The sequence below is a fragment of the Carassius auratus genome, chromosome 13 (assembly GCF_003368295.1).
Source record: "Carassius auratus strain Wakin chromosome 13, ASM336829v1, whole genome shotgun sequence".
Taxonomy (NCBI): domain Eukaryota; kingdom Metazoa; phylum Chordata; class Actinopteri; order Cypriniformes; family Cyprinidae; genus Carassius; species Carassius auratus.
In genome coordinates this window covers 6,820,350-6,839,853 of record NC_039255.1, presented here as the reverse complement: position 1 = coordinate 6,839,853, position 19,504 = coordinate 6,820,350, and the positions used below count along the sequence as shown (strand labels likewise).

Genomic DNA, 19,504 nt, shown 5'->3' with positions numbered 1-19,504 from the left:
TATCTACTTATAGATACCATACCATATACAGAACATACTTATATAGTATATGGTATGTCATAAAGGTTTTAAACATTTTAAACTCTTAAATGATCTTTTAACCTCCCGTCTCTATGCTTATTTATCTCATTCGAGCATAAATTATTTTTCCACTCCTGTATGCAAACATTACCTGATTGGAAAATGAATACCCTCACTCTTCTGGCAAACGGTTTCAGATATTATGTCAGTCTGATCCAAACAGCCTGATCAACAGATTATGATCATATGGTTGGTTACTGTCAGTTGAAGCAACATTTTCTTCTGCCAGTATCACCCATTTTCACAGTTGTGATACACTAAGATTAATGCAAAATCAGTGTTACAAAATAAAGATTTATTGATGTTCCGAATCATAACAAAGCACAAAAGTAGTGTATTAGGGATGTCTTTAATAATAGCCAAAATATATGCATTTATCTCCAAAAAAACACTTTGTATTTGAATGCATGCAAAACAGGCACTACTGATTTTTAAAACACCGTGGTCCATGCATTTGTAATGCTCCGGAGTTTTTCATGCTTATATCCAATAACACAGGCTATAAATAAAAGCTCCATAAAGGTTTGATCAGATCAGGCACTTTATATATGCATAAAGCATTACAGGCATGCATTAGAAAATAGTTTGGGTTTTAATTTAATAAGGACAGAGTTAAGTTTGTCTGAAGATTTTCTTGAACATGCATAAGTGTCTGTGCTCTGAGTTTTAGTATGTAGGATTGGTCTCTTTCCAAGAATTTTGAAACAAAAAGGGAACTGGAGCTTTTAAGCTTCAAGATGGATTCACAAGCATTATAAAAACTAATACATTTGACTTGGACACTATACTCCAAGCCATAGAATAGCTCTGTGAGAGGAACAGGCTGAAATGTATGCAATAATAATCTCCAGTGGTCTGTTAAGCATTTGTGATCAGATCTTCGAGGAACTGATTCAAATGAATTTGTGAACCAGATAAATCTCTTCAAATGAATCATTCATACCATTGTTGATAAATGTATCATTGAACTAAATTGAGTAAAAGGATTCATTCGCTAATCAGATTCACTTGTAAACATGCCCAGTAGAACAAAACTGCATGTCTAGATTTTCAATGAATAAAATTAGTATTTTTTAAGCCTGAACAGCACCAGTCCCCAATCAATGAAATTTCTGAAAAGAGTTTAAAAACGTTAGTTTTCCTTAGTAGAATCAAAACAATTCATAATGGAACATTATGAGGGTGAGTAAATAATGACAGAAATATATTTTTTAGGTCAAATATGGCATATTTGAAGTCATAAAGTCATATTTTGACGTAAAATAAAATAAAAAGATGTCAAATGTAACAAAAAGAAACAGCTTTACTCTCACCAGTGAGAGAGCATGATTGAAAGTGCACGTGTTCAACAGTTTAACATTTGGTCTCGCCAAAACTGCTACTGGTGTCTGAAGAAAGACATTATCATTTCAAATCAATCCTCCATTCATGAAATCACTAGGCGACAATCACCGTGGCTTTGGCAATAATACGTTTTGATTGGTTGCTGCTGGAGTTGAAGAGAGTAGTCAGTATATTACGCCATGAAGTCATTTCCGGGTTACCAGATAAGAGACTATATCAAGTACTCTCAGGGAGAAAGAAAAGTGGTGTGTGGGTGTTTCTTTGTGTTTGTGTGTGCTTCAAAGATTTTCACAGTTGCATTATTATCTTTCTTTGAAACTGTTAAAAGTGCTTGTTCATTTCTGTTTTTGTGTGCATTTTGGTCTTGGCTTTCACCTCCTTCCCAAAGGAGAACCCAGCTGGATGAAGTAGTTATGAATGATTAGACTTCTATCTCTCCTCTAAGCTTCAAGTAGTGTGTGCCAGCGGCAGACTTGCTGGTTTCCACTCTCCTTCATATCCTGCCAGTGAAGAAGCTCTTCCTCACCACTGCTGTTCTGGCCCAGAGCCACCCAGCCAATCATCTCCTTGCGTTTTATGTTCCGCCGATTGTAAATGGAGACCATTAATGTGACATCTGAGAGTTGGAACAGCGCGACCTGGAAGACAAACGTCTCCTTGAAGACAGGATTCGGCTGACTGCGACGGATGGACGTCTTACAGTGGGAAATCTCTTGTCCCATGGAGTTTAACAAAGTGAGCTTGCCAAATGTATCTGAAAGAGAAACACAGGTCACTAAATCTCACCTCAATATATTTACTTAATCTAGAACATTACATTTTTTTTTAATTCCATTTTACATTTATTCCATTTTAGCCCTGTGATCAAATTTTTTTTGTTATTGGATAATTCTCATTTGTGAATTTGATTTACATTAAAAAGCACAACTATTTTCATTGCTGAAAGTAAGAAATGTTTCTTGAGCACCAAATCAGCATATTGAAATGATTTATGAAGGATCAGATGTAGATGAATTTGTTTCTTCATAGGAACAGATTTAGAGAAATTTAGCATGACATCACTTCTCACAATTGGGTGCCGTCAGAATGAGAGTCCAAACATCTGATTACATCATCACAATAATCCACAAGTAATCCATTCGACTCCTGTCCAACAATTAAAATCTTGTGAAGAGAAAAGTTGTGCTTCTGTAGGAAACAAATCTATGACTGTGTTTTAACTTTAAACCATAGCTTCTGGCTAAAATACAGTCCATAATCTATAATAATGCTTCCTACAGTAAAAAGGTTCATGCCCTGTTGACCTCTCACATCAAAATCCACCAAGGTATTTTTTTTTTTTTAGAATTGTTTTGGACTCTTTGGACTTGATCTTTGCATATTTCTCTTCTGGATCAGACGAAGCAGCTCATATTTTAACCAGAAGCAATGGCTTCAAGTAGAATCGTGTAGATTACTTGTGGAAAACTGTGATGTTTTTATCAGCTGTTTGGACACTTGGATGGCCTGAGGATGACTACATTTTCTATTAGGAATTAACTATTCATTTAAGAGACATACAAAAATCATATAAAAAACTAAAGGTAGAGTATATAAGTACAGTAACAAATATTGTTTTTATTTTTGAAGAAAGCACAAAACTGTGACAGCATTATATCACAGTATGTGTGTGTGTGTGTATGGTTTACTTCAGCAGTGACTCATCGACTTGATGCAAGAGGTGTGAGAAAAAGATCTGGGGTTCTGTGATCGATTAAATGCCCTGTAACTCCATTCACAGAGAAGCATCATTGTGAGATGTGACTGTGACAGATTACGAGTCATACGAACAGCATGAACTCTAAAAGCCTAATGTTTGACCCACAACACAACTTGTGAGGATGACACGTTCAGAATGTGCTAGTACAAATGTCTGTAATAGCAGCTTGTTTGTGTAGAAATGATCTATTTCAGACGACTCATTTACGTCTAAATCAATGTCAGATGGCTTTACAAAAGGTTATTTGCTCAAGAGTCAATCCTGATGTTCTAATGATGCCTATGAATGTGTTTGTGAGCCTATGTTAGTGTGAGTGGGATGGTGTGTTTACCTGGAGGTCTGTTGAGTGTGAAGTTACGGAAATGGCTGCCTTTAATGATCTCCACAGACAGTCGTCCTGTGGTGGCGTTATATGATAAACCCAGCAGTAGTTCTGGGTTTCCACCGTGAGAAACAGAATGAGTGGAGGAAGCACTGTCACTCTGAGCACCCAAAGACACCGGGGAGTCTACTGTCTGCAGGGAGGGACAGCATTTGTACATAAACTATAATTCCACCTAATTTTTCAACATATGGACACTGTACTATTTCAGTCTTCCTACTTCAAAATTTTAATATAATTACTCAATATGCTACTTGCCATTTCTTTATAATTATTTGTGAAATTATTTGTATTTTCATTGTGCCTTTTAAAAATGTAATCCCTTTTTCATATCTACAACTTTACAGATGTACATAATAATCTTTGCGAACAAATATGGTGGTAACCTCAGAAAACTTCCAGCATTTTTTATTCTGAAGAGTCTTTAGGTGGAGAAAAGTCGATTTGTAAAGTTAAACATTCATAAAAAAAAATTCAGAAGCTGTTTGCACATAAAAGTGTCTATCCAAAAGTATCAAAATGTATCTGTCCACTTGAGCCTTTAATATAAGGACAGTGTATACTTAAAAAAATGAAGAAAAAAATTAATAATAATAATAATTTTCACAGCAAAACTGCTAGTTAATTTCACAAATATTCAGAAAAACTATAAAATAGGTAATAATAATAATTAGATCTATTTTTTTTTTTTGAAAAAAATGGCAAGTAACAAGTAACTTAAATAAAGGCTACATTTTTTATATAGAAAAACATACTCCAATAATTTTCCATTACAACTTTGTAAAATCATTTTCCGCATTACACAGTTCTGAGCCAGTGTTTCATTATCTCTATTGAATTGAAAAATGTGCTTTTCTGCTTTGCAAACCTAAGTATTTTGCTTTCTGTGCTACATTTCATTTTGTTATTAATTCTGCAAGTTAATGTAATCTAGGAAATGACTTTATGCACTGTTAAAAAAAATTTTTGTAGTTGGGGCCAAATCCTAACTGCTGAGCCATGACACTTTACAAAAGAACAAACAAACTAGGAATACTATCAAAGCAAAGCAAAGCAAAGCACACACACACACCTTGAGATTACTACGTGGCTCCAGCACCAGCGTGATCTGGAAGCGCCCTATTTGAGTCAGTCTGCTCAGCCTGTACATGGCCTCTCCCATCATCCTCTCCTTGTTCATCTTCCCCAGTGCATACAGGCGGAACCGGAGTGCAGAGGAACCCAGGTCCCCCAGTTCTAGATGTGAGAACCGGAATGTCTCCTCAAACCTGGGCATGGAGCCTTTCTGTACGGCCGTCTTGTGCCGCTGTCGTTTCCCAGGTAACAGCACCACGTGCACCAGCCAGGAGTCCATGCCGCTCCGTGCCTTGTCTGGAATGCCTTGGGCCATTATCACTGTGACCAGGAGCCTGTGGGATTCAGCCCGGTAGTCGAGGGCAAGTGTGAGGTCACCACATTTTGAGATATGCCCACGAGGAGAAGTGCTCAGAGGGTGGGATGGAGATTGTTCATGCTGATAGAGAAAGGAAATCCTCATTTGCATATGTAAACACAAACACTCACTGAATGTAAACATACAGACCTAAACACACGTTCACACACAACCTCCCCATGTCTCTTCAAATGAATGAGGATGATTTTATGGTGCAAAACATATACATAAACACAAGGTGTTTCCATTAGCAACAGCTATGAGTGCCATAGAGCACAGACGACTCATTAATATTCATTAAAATTTAGTTCTCATAAAACTTTGAGATGTGGAGAGAAATTTAGATGATCTAATTAAGATCGGAAAAGATAAAACATGGTGTAATACATAATAGTAATAATACACAACAGTTAAAATGTACTAAAACTTCAATAAATCTATCTATCATTTCATAAAATTCTACATTTTTGAATTATACGTTTTGATTCATAAAGGGGAGGTCATCAAAATGTATTAATGTCTTTGAAAGAAACCACTAATACTTAACAAGGCTGCATTTGGATGATCAAAATACAGCAAAAACCTTAATACTGCTAAATATTATTTCAACATAACTGTTTTCGGTTTTAATTTTGTTTTGTTTTAAAATGTAGAAGCCATTACTTCAGTCTTCAATGTCACATGATCCTTCAGAAATCATTTTAATATGCTGATTTGGTGTTCAAGAAACATTTTGTGCTATCAAACAGTTATGTAAACAGTTTAACTGCTTAACTTTATCTATTTTTTTTGGAAATATTTTTCAGGGTTATTTGATGAAGGTAAAGTTCAAGAAGCATTTGTTTGAAAGAGAAATTTGTTGTAACCTTGTAAATGTCACTTTTGATCATCCCTGCTAAATAAAAGTATTAATATCTTTAAAAGACAATTCTTACTGACCACAAATTTTAAACGTAGTCTTTATAGACGGTTTCATCGGGCGCATGCGCCTGGACCTAAGTTAACTTCCGGTCTGTGTTGTGTATATCGGTCTGGCTGCGTGCCATCTACAAACGCAGTTAAAGCCAAGGTGATGAGTAGACTGAAGTTGGGCTCAGGTGGCTGTGCTGCGGGATGTGTTTCCCATACATTTATTTATTTTTGGAGATTCGCCACAATTTTAAAACTGATCGATTTTCAAAAAGGCTTTGTTAAATAAACATGAGTAACGTAACATTACGTAACGTACTGCACGTTTAATAATAATTCCTTACATTTATGTTTAAATATCAAAACGAGGCATGGGTGTTTTTATATCGCTGTATTTCTGAAAGAAGATTTGCATGTTATATGCCTGATAAAGCAGCGTGTGAGCGTACCAGCTCTGCTTTGTTTACAGCTGTTACTGGGGAAACCTCTATTTCTCGCGCTTTATGTATGTGCTTTAAAACATCTCCTGCTGGCAAATAATGAATTAGCATTTTCATTAAGTCCGCCTGATCCACACAGAAAACACATTTTGTTTGTTATCAAAAAATATCTACTCTAGAGGGACTTGGCTGTTGTTATTGATTCTATTTGGAGTCTATCGGAAGTTAAGTTAGGTCCACAAAAGCGCTCACGCGCATTAACGTTTGTTTATGTTGATGCCGTTGAAACCGTCTATAGAATGATAAGGAAAGATCTGGCTCTTCTGCACACAAGCACACACACCTCAGGACTCCATGTGGGTGTACTATCCGTAGCCACACTGTTGTCGTAACCATGATTGTCGACTGCCAGACTCCTTTGTGGAGTCTGCCGCCCCACACTGCCCAGACGACTGCGCTCATCCCTGGGTAGAGCTTCCAGACCGTCCCCTGTGTCCTGGGAGCCCACAGATATCTGCTCTGCCATCAGAGAGAGGGGGTCAGTGAGCGCCCGGTCCTCAGAAAGAGGACTCTGTGACAGCGGGTCTCTCGGCTCAGACCTTACACGTCGCCTAGATGAGAGGGGATCCTGAAAACTCTGCACACTGTTTCTCTCAGCTTCTACATGAAAAAAATGAAAGAATTAGTTTATATGATTGTTGCTCAGAACAATTCAGATGTTTCTCCTAAAATCCCTCGGCATAAATAAAAATAGAAACAGTGTTTTGATTGCTGACTTCTTGGCAATTCTGATCACAGTTTGAGACATCTTTAAGATCTCTGCTGAAACACTAAAGGAGATCGATGTCAGGGGAACAATCTAAGAAGCAAAAGTCTCCATTTAATCTCACTGCAGTTTATGAGAAACAACTGAGCGATTATAGAGATCTCATTTGTCAATTTTTTATTCCATTGAGTAATTCAAATAAACAGATGATGTTATTTAGAAAGAACAATTAAGTAGTAGATTTTGAATAGAGAAATGAAGACAAGATTAACAGCTCTCTCTCTCTCTCACACACACACACACACACTTTCCCTGAATGTTTAACAAATGAAATTTTACAGACACTCTGACAGATGTCATAATTGCAGGACAGGCTCCCTTGACCAATCAGGCTCTCCGGAGCAGATGACAATGATTGTAATTTACGGCTTTAAGTGCATGTCCTACGTGACTCTATGAATTTCACTGAATGAAATCTCTTTCAGGGTACGAACTGTTCTACTCAGCAGCAGTGACCAATTAACTGCAGAAAGGGCCAGTTACTTTGTTACCACAGCAACCGAAAAGACGCTTTTCCATGGCAACTGATGCTGTGATGAACATTATGAGAATTATAACTCGATACAACAAGAACATTTTGACATAAGCAACCAACTGGAAGCTGTTTTAGTGGAGCTATGTCTAATTGCGATGTACAGAGCATTAGGGGAATTAATAGTGCGTGACAAGCAGCACATTTATAAATATTTATAAAAGGCGTATTGCATCTCCTGGAACATTGGTTAGCTTTAGCATTTAGCCTGAGGCAATAAAGTCAGTGTTCTAATAATTAATATGCATTTTTATTTAACATTATCAGATTGAATGTTTTGAAAATTCATTGGTTCTCATTCCTGGGTCGTCTTAGAACTCTCAAAACAGAATCAATCTAAGCAATCAATCTCTATGTAATCGTACTGCTCTCTAAGAGGAAACAAGAAAATATTAAATACATCTCATTTGTTAAATATCATTCCTATAAAAAAAGATATTATCAAAGTAAAAGGACTCCACAAACCACTAGTCAGCACAGTATCAGATTTTTTTTTGGCTTACCAGTTTTATTTTAGTCATTATAAATTTAGTTAAAGGTTTAATTCTTTTATTTAGTTTTAGTTCTGTGTTTTTGTCACTTTAATTCCTTTTTTATTGTTTTAATTAGTAGTAGTTTAGTAGTTTTAGTAATTCAGCTTAATTCAGTCAGTCTGCAGGGCTAAATAAATAAAACTTTCTTTTGAAGTTTTCCATATAATATTTATTTTGTTTTATTACACCTTTATTTAAAGTACTTTAATGATTTTTAATACTTTTAGTTAAAAATATCAACACTGGTTTACCATAAAGTTAATTAATTAGATTTTTATTGACAGTGTTTTAGATAATTTTAATTTTTTATGTTAAAAAAAGATCAATAACAGTCAGCCAAAGTCAGATTTTTTTTGAAAGGCTTTTTTATTTTTTACTTTTTTGCATTATTCTGATGACAAAATCGTAGACAATATTTTATTCACAATCATCCACACTCACACAATGAAAACACCCTCACAAACCCTTCAAGTAGAAATGCTTTTGAAATAACTGAATGACCTTAATGAATTAAATTAATTAAAGTACAGTCTTTCTTTTTAAACCATGGCTCTGAGCTCAATTGATCAGCAAGGAGCTGCTTCAAAGTGTAGTGAAATATTCAGTGTGCTTGACATATATGTGACATGTATGTCAGTAAAGCTTAACTACGCTATGCATGTTTATATATAAATGTCAAAGAGAATGTGGGTGTGTACCTTCACAGTCAGATGGATCTGTGCTTCCTTCTTCCTGGTCAGACACCAACTGTTTAAATTTTTGATGTTGGCCTGGTGCATTCTGGGTGTGGAGCTCCATAACCCCCGAACGGAAGCTTTGTGAGCGGGAAACAGTGATCTCAAACTGCTTTGCTAACTCCTCATCGCTGTTTGATAAGCTGGAAATCTCACCATCATCACCGGAACTATTCACTGCACACACACAGATGGGGACAAAAAAAGTCCTTCTTTAAGACATTCTGATACCTAGAAATAGCTCCGGTTCTTTGTTCAATGCAAGTCTATGGGAATATTTGCCCATTTTATTAAATTAATCAAGTCTGACTGCTCAGAAAACTGAAAGAACATCTCATCTCAACAAGTCACACAATTTGAGGAATCATTCATGTGTGTGTAACAATCTCTAACCAACATTCAAAAGTTTGAAAAATAGAGTAATAACTGTAATAAAGTCAATTTAAGATAACTGTTTTCTATTAGCATATATTTTAAAATGTAAATTATTATGATTTAAACTTTGATACTTTTTTCAGGTTTAAAAAAAAAAATCAAAAGAAAAGCATATTTATTTGAAATATAAATATATATTTTTTAACATTGTAAAAGTCTTTTCACCTTTGATCAATTTAATGCATCCTTGCACAATACAATTAAACACAATTATATTGCGATAACTGCCTTAACAAGAACCAATATTAATAATAATAATAAAAAAAATAAAAACACTTTGACTTCATTCTGATGCAGGACACTCTGACCACAATAACCTTTTTTCATAATCCATCAGGTGAGATAGAAAGACATTGGACGTTGTCATTAGTTGACTCAGACATGAAGGGATTTTGAATTATAATGTAGTCTGTGTAGACAGGCATGTCTACCATATTATCAAACACAAGAGAGTGGCCAATTAGTGTCTTTGGGCCTCTTTTTTCCTCTCTCTGTCATCCATTATAGTTGTACTTCCATTCATTTCACCACATCATTCACTTACAGACATCAAATTAGACCAAGTGGCTATGTATGGAGGTTGCCATGGCTACCAGTCCCTCATGGTGAATTGTTTTTCTTCAAATGTACACACTGAGTGCGTTCCATATGACAGAAATGATCTCTACGCAGGGAAACTGAAAGTAGAACAATCATAGCAGCTGTGCCATTCCAAACAGAACAGCTCACAAATAACCGCTGCAAAGAACTCTTCAAAACAAATGCCCTTATAGGGTCCAACTCATGGACATTTTGTTTGGAACATAAGATGAACCAGGTTTAACTCTCTGAGTCAGAGAAAACATTCTTTAAAACCATTACATTTCAGTGGTTAATTTTAATTTCTACATACATTAATATATATTTTAACATTTTGAATGAAAACTTACTATATTATGAATAAATATGATTGAACAATAGACATCAGATCAGTTTATTTAGAAATTGTAATAATAATTTATATTCAAAAGATTAAAAGCATTTAATATTTCTTCAAAATGCTAACATTTTAAAAAGTTTTGATTTAAAGAGGGATCAGAATTAAAAACAACAACAATATGAACCGTTAATTTACTACAGTAGGTGACAGACATGCCTATATCTTGATTTAATTTTAATTCAATTTTTCATTGTAATGTGAATTTCAGAACCTTTCCAGCTCAGCCATCCAGGCAGATTTCTATCAAACACCATATAGAAATAGTAAATTATTTACAAACATTTACTGGCTAACTTTCTTTTTTGAAATGTGTGTGTATGTAGTGTATAGTGTGTATATCCATCTCTAAGACCTTAAAGGTATAGTTCACCCAAAAATATTACTTCTGTCATCATTTACTCACCCTCGAACTGTTCCAAACCTGTATGAATTTCATTGTTCTGCTGAAAACATGAAGATATTGTAAATAATATTTGCTGGTCCCCACTGACTTCCATAGTAATATTATTCATACTAGGGAAGTCAATGGGGACCACCAACTGTTTGGTTACCAACATGCTTTAAAATGTCTTTTTTCATTTTCCAAAGAAAATAGAAAATCATAAACAGCTATTCATTCAGGGTTGACATAATTTTCATTTTTGAGTGAACTATTCCTTTAACAGGCATGTTAAGAGTATCTTAGGTGAGTATATTGTGACTGTGTATGACTGAATGTTGTAAATGTGTGTGTGTGTTTGTGTGTGTGTGAGTGAACGTGTGTATGTGAGCATAGCGTATTCATGTGTAAATTTAACGACTCTCCTATTTATTTTGAGAGGGCGTTCTCAGTTTACTGATTATCTTAAATATTCATAGAGAAACGCACACATACACACGAGGCTGCGTGTTAAACCCTGCATATGAGTGTCTGTGTATCTGTGTTTAGTATCTTTCCAAACAACAGAATTTCTCAGAAACTTTTGCAAATAATGGAAATATAGTATGAAGGATTTAAAATAATCTGAAAGCTAAAGCTAAACCGAATGTGCGAGAATTCCAATTCATTAGCTGCTATAGGGAAATCATTTGTAGAGTGCAGTGAGCAGCAAGTTATTTGTGCTAAACCAGTGTATTTATGACTACAATGATAACTAATAATAATTTGATAACAAATACCAGGTTGCAATATTAAATAGCATAAACGACTATTTTTGTACAGCTAAAATAACTGTCTGACACTGGATGCACATTTTAAGTACAAATGGCCATGGCTGCTTTAAAAGTTACTGTAGCAAGGAGAAGAAAAAAATGAGGACCTTAACTAACACTACAATTATGAAGCCAACAGTCACTATTTTCACAGAGGTAACAAAAAGTTACACAGCAAACATGCAACAAGTTTTAGAGAAGGACAGAACCACCAGTGATGTCTAAACTAAATGAACGGACAGCAGTCTCAACCAAAAAGGACCAAGAAGATGAACCAATTCATTTGAACAACTACTAACCCACATCTTACCAGCATCAGAGCACCGTGAAGCCAGCAGACTTCTCCTGCTCTCCAGCTCATCTGTCTCTTCTCTGATGGAAGTCAGACGTTCGACCGAGAGGGCATATTCAAACCTACTGCCCTGATCTCGGAGCGCCAGATTCTCCTGTGGATCCACTCCAGATCCATGAACATCCATCAAGTTCTGCACCACCTCTGAACTCTCATCTTTCACTGACACCCCAGAGTCAACAACGCGGTTTAGGCTGAGGCGGCGAAAGCCATTGGAAAAAGCATCTGAAATCTCTGCGATCCATGAAGTGAATGCTGGGATACCTGACTGAGGAATGTCTGCCATTCCATAAGATTTCAAAATGTTTTCCCCAACAGCTCAAAAGAAGGTCTATTTTCAGATGCACAGAAGACCCATTGAATTCCTTCATGCGGTTACTGTTTTAAAAACAAAATCAACAGAACTTAAACAAAACATATTTACTTTACACTATAATGCAACTAACAACCATAATTTGCAAAGCAGATTGACATGAAACATACACTTCAATCAAAAGTTAACTGCCTCAGATTAGTGCTGGGAGATATATGATATCATATCAAGATTGCCATAAATTTGATGTTGATAACGATGATAAGCTCTGGACATTTTTTACATGGATTAATCTAACACATTAATCACACAGAAGAAATAAACTCAGCCAGTCAGCAAATCCTGCGATGTTTTGCGTGTACACAAACTCAAACACACATGATGCACACTGTTTATTCAATGTCTGCGTTTCTAAATATGAACATGAGTCACTTCACTAGCTTTACACCATTTCATTTATGAAAAAAACAAAACACTTTATTAAAAATATGAAAAAGTAAGAAAAGTAAAACTTCATGACAACCCATCAAAATAAAAGTCTGGTTTAACTTGAAGAAATTATGACATAAATATATCACTATTTTATAGTCTGCTAAATCTTAATAATCAAAATATGATCTCAAAGTATGGATGGCCCAAGATTTCTTAAAGTTAAATACTGAAAAAAAAAAATAATTGTGTTAGTTGGCCCTAGATCCCTTGTCTCCTCCCAACCTGACTACTCCATTGACATTGACAGAGTTATAGTCCATCCATCTTCCACTATGCACAATCTTGGTATAATGTTTCATTCTTGTCTACGTTTTGAATCCCACTTCAACTCGCTTGTCAAATCCTATGTTTTTCACCTTCTTAATATTGTCTGCCTATAACCAATCTTTAAATTTAAATTGTGCTTTTTACGTTTCATCAAGATTACTTGTTTTATGGCCTAAGCAACAAAGTTCTTAAATCGCTTGCAGCTTACCCAAAATTCATCTACTCGTGTTCTTACATTTACCCAAAGATCTGCCCACATCACTCCGGTTTTACAGCAATTACATTGGCTCCCTGTCACTTATCATATTCAGTTTAAGAGTCCTTCTTACCTTTCTGAAATAATTCTCCCCTATCTCCCTGCTCGTACTTTGAGATCGAGCCCTGAAAATTTGCTTGCAGAATCCAAATTCCGGCCATCTAGTGTGGGTGGTATGATTTTTTGCATTTCCACTGCCAAACTCTGGAATAAACTACCACAAGATCTCGGGGTTATCTCTTCACTCAAGACCTTTAAAGCTGCTCTTAAAACTCACCCATTTACAATGTTTCTTAATGAATTGCTTGCCTAAATTTTCTGTTCAATGCTTTTGTATTGCATATTATTTCACCTCTGTCTGCTGTTTATATGTTGTATACTATCTGTTATTTATCTTATATAAAGTGTCCTTGGGTGTTTGAAAGGTGCTAAATAAATAAAGCAAATACATTTTATATTAATTTCATTAGGCAATTTTTTATTTTTATTTTGTCTACCAAACATGTGGAAAGTATTTCCTTCCCCATTAATGGTAAAAGAACATCGTGATATATATCGATATTGAATGATATGAAAAATATATATATTGTGATCATATTTTTGATATGATATCGACCTATATCGACCAGCCCTACTTCAGCTATCTGACATAATTAATTCATTCAAAATAATTCATTTTAAAAGCTACAAGTAATTTAGGTGTCACAACATTATAATGCATGGTATCAAAATGGTATCAAAATGGATATTCACTTTGAGATTTGCCAAAGATCGATCTAACAAACAAAGATTTAGCGGTGCTATTAGATTATTAGTCTTTTCAAAGATAAACTTTAAGTACGTGTTAGATGACGACAAAGGTAAATCTAACTGTAAAAGTTATCATGTACTGTTAAATATCCAATTGCGAAAATGTAAAAAATCTCAAATATCAGCCAACAACCATTATGGTACCACTATATTACTCATCCCTAGTAAAAACACTTACCAGCATGGCCTCCTCAAAAAAACAACCAGTTACTCCATTTAGAGCCCCTGCATCTCATAAACTATCACATACAGCAAACCTTCAGTCGAATAAGTTCAGCAGCGCCTGACGCATGGCGTTTATCTAGCTAGTAGACTTAGGACACCACCTAAGACTGACAGAGTAAATGTTTACTAAAGGAGCTGCATTGAAATTCCACAACAGAACTTCCTCCAACACCCAGCTGATATACTGACTGTGTAATGTGTGTGTATAACCAAAAGGTGCAAGGTTTACTCATAGGTGAGTGTGTGTATACGTGTTTGCCAGGAATGAGTAGAGATAGCGACAACCCACAGAGCACACAAAGATGTGTGTGATTCAGTGCATTTAATCCAGGTCACTGGATCCCAAACACTCCACCTGTCTGCCAATGGTAATCAAACAGACTATTATTATATTCATTCTGGATATGAGAAAATATTTTAATAATTAAGTTTACCTTTTCCTAAATAGAAAAAAGTTTTTCTGAACAATAATACTCACCGAGTCCCTGGTGAATCCCAGAACGGTCTCTACGTTTGCGCCGGCTGTACTGCTCGAGGCATGGCAGTCCACCGACATGAGCGAAACAAAGCTTCTTACTGATGAAAAGGAAGAGTATGGCCAGCAAGATGACAAAGATGCCCACCACTGACAGGAAGCCCACCGCCTCCGGAGTGACTGGTGAGGGAACAGACACACAGATACAAATTGATCAGAAGCATTTAAGTATAGAAGTTTAATTTTTATACTGTATTAATGTCGTTTCTGTCCTTTAAAGCAGAGGTCCCCAAACACTAGCGGGCCGTGAAAGAATTGCTACCGGGTTGCAAGAATGTTCTGGGAAAAATGTGTATATGAAACTCTGTTATTTATTGCATTTAATGATAGTTCTTATTATTCAGTATTTTCATTTTATGCGATTGATATGGAGTAGCAATTTGACGATTTCATGTTAAATAAGTAAATTAAAGATTTCTTAGATCTGTCAGATATTAGGGGTTAAATGGATCACAGTTGATCTGTGATACATGCGGATGAAACCAAATACTGTTCGGCACACATGTGACTCCCAGATTAAATTTCCAGTTAACACATTAAAGTTATTTTAAACCATCTCTCTCTCTCTCTCTCTCTCTCTCTCTCTCTATACATACATACATACATATATATATATGCTGCTAAAATAATTGATGTATTATTAAATTAATTTAAACAAAGTATACACAAAGTCTAAGAACACAGATGTCTTCCTAGGTTGGATTACCTACTTAAAAAGGGATGTAAAAGTGATCTAAAATGGTAATTTAATGCAAATTATTACAGCATTGCTCAAAACGTGTGCTGCAACAGAAAAGAGTTCATAACTAAATGTATTTGCAAATGCCAGTCTATTTATGTACCAGTTCAATTAGTCATGTTGCTCACATTTGCAATTTTTTCATTAAAAGGGAATGTGTTGACTATACTGTAGACTGATCTCTGCCTGGTGGAGAACATCCCTGCATCCGACAGAGAAATCATGGCCTTATATTCAACACAATTATTCATCGAAGGTGCTTTGAAGTGAACACTTCAAGTGTACAATAGACCATTAAGTTACATAAGAGTGAATCTTTCACAGAGTCTGGGAGGGCAGGTACTCCTGAGTGTGTGTTTGAGAGTGTTTACATGTGTGTGTTGAATGAAAAGCTAAAGCTTAACACTGTTTTTCTGAACCATCTAATCTGCACCCACACACACACACACAAGCCAAATGCAGTCACAGTTATTGCTGCGATGAACAACTACCACTTACGCAAATGAGTGTGAAAAACATAAGCATATGGTTATAAAAACAAGAATGAGAAAAAAATCTCGTGACTATACTTCTGCCGAACATCATCTTTCATGTTTTTAAGAAGAAAGTCAGTCATACAAGTTTGGAACGACACGAGAGTGAGTGAAATGATTTTGAACACAGAATTTGTGTTTTTGGGTGAACTATTTTTTTAAGATTCAAGAGAGATTACATGTTCTGTTGCTGTGAATTTCATCTCCAAACACTTGGTCATGCTTTCTGCACTCTTCTACATGTGCAAGCAAGAACACACTGACCTTGTAAGCACAGAAACACACATTCACACACCCACATGGACCTGTGTACTGCATGACCAGGATGGTTTCCTTGGAAACAACTCAAGCATTCTGTGAGAAGTGATTTTGAGCATGGCTTCGTTCACATAAACACGTTTCATCTTGCCATGGATTTTCTGTTCTTGAGTACACAGAGTTCAGACGAGCTCTAAATATTATTTAACATCACTATACCATTCTTAATTACTATAATCCAAAAAAGTTACGTCTATTAAACTCATATACACACAACACTCTCAGAAAAAAATTTAATTGTACAAACCTGTCACTGCTGTGATATCCTTCATGTATTTTTAAAGTACTAATATGACATTTTAACACACCACCCATCACCTCAAGTCATTTCCTTTCCTTTTAGGAGATTTTGCACTTCAAGGTACTACCACAGTGACAGCTTTGTACCTTTTTTCTGACAATGAGAGAGAAGTGAATCGAACATTGCTTGTTTTAATAAATGACAAATCAAAATATGGGGAGATGGAAAGAGAAGAACTCTAAAACGAAAAACGCCATGAAGTTCTTGCTGCCTGAAAATAGTAAAACATCTCTATCTACTGGTCATTTGTACGAACTACATCATAAAACTTCTTAGAACAAGGAACAATAACTTGAAAATCCTCAAGTTAAATAGCTAGATTTTAAGTGTTTTAATTTATATATGTAATTAATAGACATTACATTAAGACAATATAGTAGACATAAGCGCACACATTCCACATCTAGTAGCTGATTAGATATGGAAAAAGGAAAAATTAATGTTCGTCAAGAAAAACTTTTAATGTTGAGCTTAACAAAGCCTTTGAAAGTTACAGGGCTTGGCTTTAGTTAATTGGTACGGGATGTGTCATCTCTCTCAATTTTTCAGTAAGCTTCCTGTCAGGCACGAACACCTTTCCTGACGGCTGAAAACTTTCTCAAAGTCCACTAGTCTAAACATAAAGCCACAATGTTAAAAAATATTTTACATTTGACATATATGCTGTTATTCTGAACTTTCTATTCATCTGGTCTCTCCTTAAAGATTAGACTACTTAGTTTGTGGGTCATTTTTTCATCTGAGCTATCTAGAGATTAAAATAGAACTATTGCAATTAGAGATAAAATTGAAGTAATCCATAATAATAATAATAAAAAAATAATAATAATAATTTGCACATTTCAGGCAAAGATTTACAATCTCATCCTGGTCATAAAAAATAAGTCCTATGTATTAATAGTAGGGTAAATAAATTATTAAAATATTTATAAGGTCTCCAACTACAGAGGAAAAATCAAAAAGAGAACCAATTTATTATAAGTGAACTCCACCGTTATGGAATATGGGAGACCAAATCTCATGCTTCATGTTTTGAGAGTAAATATTTCTCAGATTGAGATGTTTCTACAGACTCTATTAACATTTTCACCATTATTGTCTAGGACTAACTATGCAGATCATTTCACAGTGAAGCATGTTGCACATGGTCTATAAGTGAGAGAGAGAGAGATGATAAAACTCGTGTTGACAAATAGAAACTGAAACTTATATATATTGTATAAAATTACAAAACATAAAAATTATATATTTTATAATATTGTTTAACGAGAAGCCATTATAAAATTATAACAATATTGAAATTTTAGTTTGGAGAAAATACCCATTGTAAAAAAATCCCTATATGTGTGCCCGAGATCTCCCTGCAAAATAAACCAGTACATTATAGATCTCTTTAATGATTTATTAATTGAACTATTTTAAGTACTTTGGTTCTGCATTTCCCATTGGAGATCTAACAAAGTTGATTTGAAGAATGAAGGACCTTCAAACAAACATTTCTGAAGGTAATATATCTGCAAAATCTGCCATCTGAGACTGACTGTGATTCGTCAGTTAGCTGAAGGTACTGGACAATCCTGAACTATGCTTCATCTGTATTAAAATATTTAAGACATCTTCTGTTTTAAATAAAGAACAGGACATAGAACAACTTTAAAGTGGATTTAGTGTAAGCTTTTTGAAGTGATTTCTGATTATGTGTTAATTAGCTATTACCTTTGAACTTGTAAGAATTAAATAAAATTAACTTCAATAATTTTTTGTCAATTTTTTCTATTTTAAAATATAAATTGTTCTCTAAAATGATGTTTTGATTGTCATGACATAACGGGGACAGATCTGTAAAAAAAAAAACTCTTAAAAAGGTATTGGAATAAACATGATCAAAATGTTTTAAGCCATTATAATGTGTGCTTTAAAACTATAATAATAAAAAAATAAACTACTTTCAAAAGCAATAACACTAACAAAAGCAAGAACGTGGATTATATGAAATATCACATGAAATTCTCCAGTCGTGTTTATAATCGTTTGAATGACATGTCATTTGTTATAATGTACAGTAGACTAGAGAAGCCTAGATGATATGAATGATGACAATGATGCTGGCACAATTCATCGTTGAGCACTACCGCAAAATCAGCCAAGGAGCTTTAATAAACAAACTGATACCGTGTATGAAAATATTTGATCAGGAATGAAATCAACTCTTTTCGTAAAATCGTTTAAAGCAACGCGATACTTACTATCTGATGCCATGTTCGCGTTTCACTGAACCACCCGCCCTATCGATCAATATCTATCGATATCTCCATGTAAAGCACAGGGGAATCAAAGAGGATTGGCGACCGGTCCTACTGCACGTATCAGCACCGTCTGTGCCCGACAAACCCGCTGGAGACCGCGGAGAAGCCCACCGAGACATGCTGCTTTCGCGGGCGAGTACGCAACTGCATACGGGTACCCGGGCATGCGGGCATCTGGACGAGCACGCGCTGCGCGCCCCGCTACACTCTGCAGAAATGTCCTCTAGAATAGAACCTTCATCCAGGCTCAATTAAGTAACATGTATGTTTTTACCATGTGTTGTACCCGTTTCCCAGATGGACTTTCAAATTTTAAAGTTTAGGCAAAAAATTTATCATTAAATTTGACTACAACGTAAGACTTTGATTAGTCACACAAATAGTAAAATAATTTCATATAGTGTATAAATGACAACGACCAACGATTGTGCCACAGAGTTTCATCAAATATCAGTTTACTTGTTTACCAAGGAGACAGTG

At 35.3% G+C, this 19,504-nt stretch overlaps 1 protein-coding gene across 2 annotated transcripts; it reads right to left on the bottom strand.

Annotated features, from left to right (window-relative positions):
- Positions 1 to 356: 356 nt before the first annotated feature.
- Positions 357 to 19,187, bottom strand: LOC113112459 (synaptotagmin-16-like). Of its 2 annotated transcripts, none has more exons than XM_026278051.1 (7): positions 18,965 to 19,187; positions 14,771 to 14,947; positions 8,937 to 9,149; positions 6,691 to 7,007; positions 4,639 to 5,079; positions 3,516 to 3,699; positions 357 to 2,179 (listed from the first exon to the last, which is right to left on the bottom strand). In XM_026278051.1, exons 1-7 carry the CDS (start codon positions 18,975 to 18,977, stop codon positions 1,866 to 1,868), a joined length of 1,659 nt encoding a protein of 552 aa, XP_026133836.1. In that variant the 5' UTR covers positions 18,978 to 19,187; the 3' UTR covers positions 357 to 1,865. The 2 variants fall into 2 exon arrangements, with proteins under 2 accessions (XP_026133836.1, XP_026133835.1); XM_026278050.1 differs by lacking the exons at positions 14,771 to 14,947; positions 18,965 to 19,187 and adding exons at positions 11,888 to 12,307; positions 13,331 to 13,455.
- Between the last annotated feature and the right edge of the window lie 317 nt (positions 19,188 to 19,504).

Coding starts and splice junctions, on each gene's coding strand:
- LOC113112459 (XM_026278050.1), bottom strand. CDS start 12,215: ATGGCAGACATTCCTCAGTCAGGTATCCCAGCATTCACTTCATGGATC. Junction 7,008..8,936: donor AGATCCATCTGACTGTGAAG/GTACACACCCAC, acceptor TTTTTCATGTAG/AAGCTGAGAGAAACAGTGTG. Junction 2,180..3,515: donor CACACTCAACAGACCTCCAG/GTAAACACACCA, acceptor TTTCTCTTTCAG/ATACATTTGGCAAGCTCACT.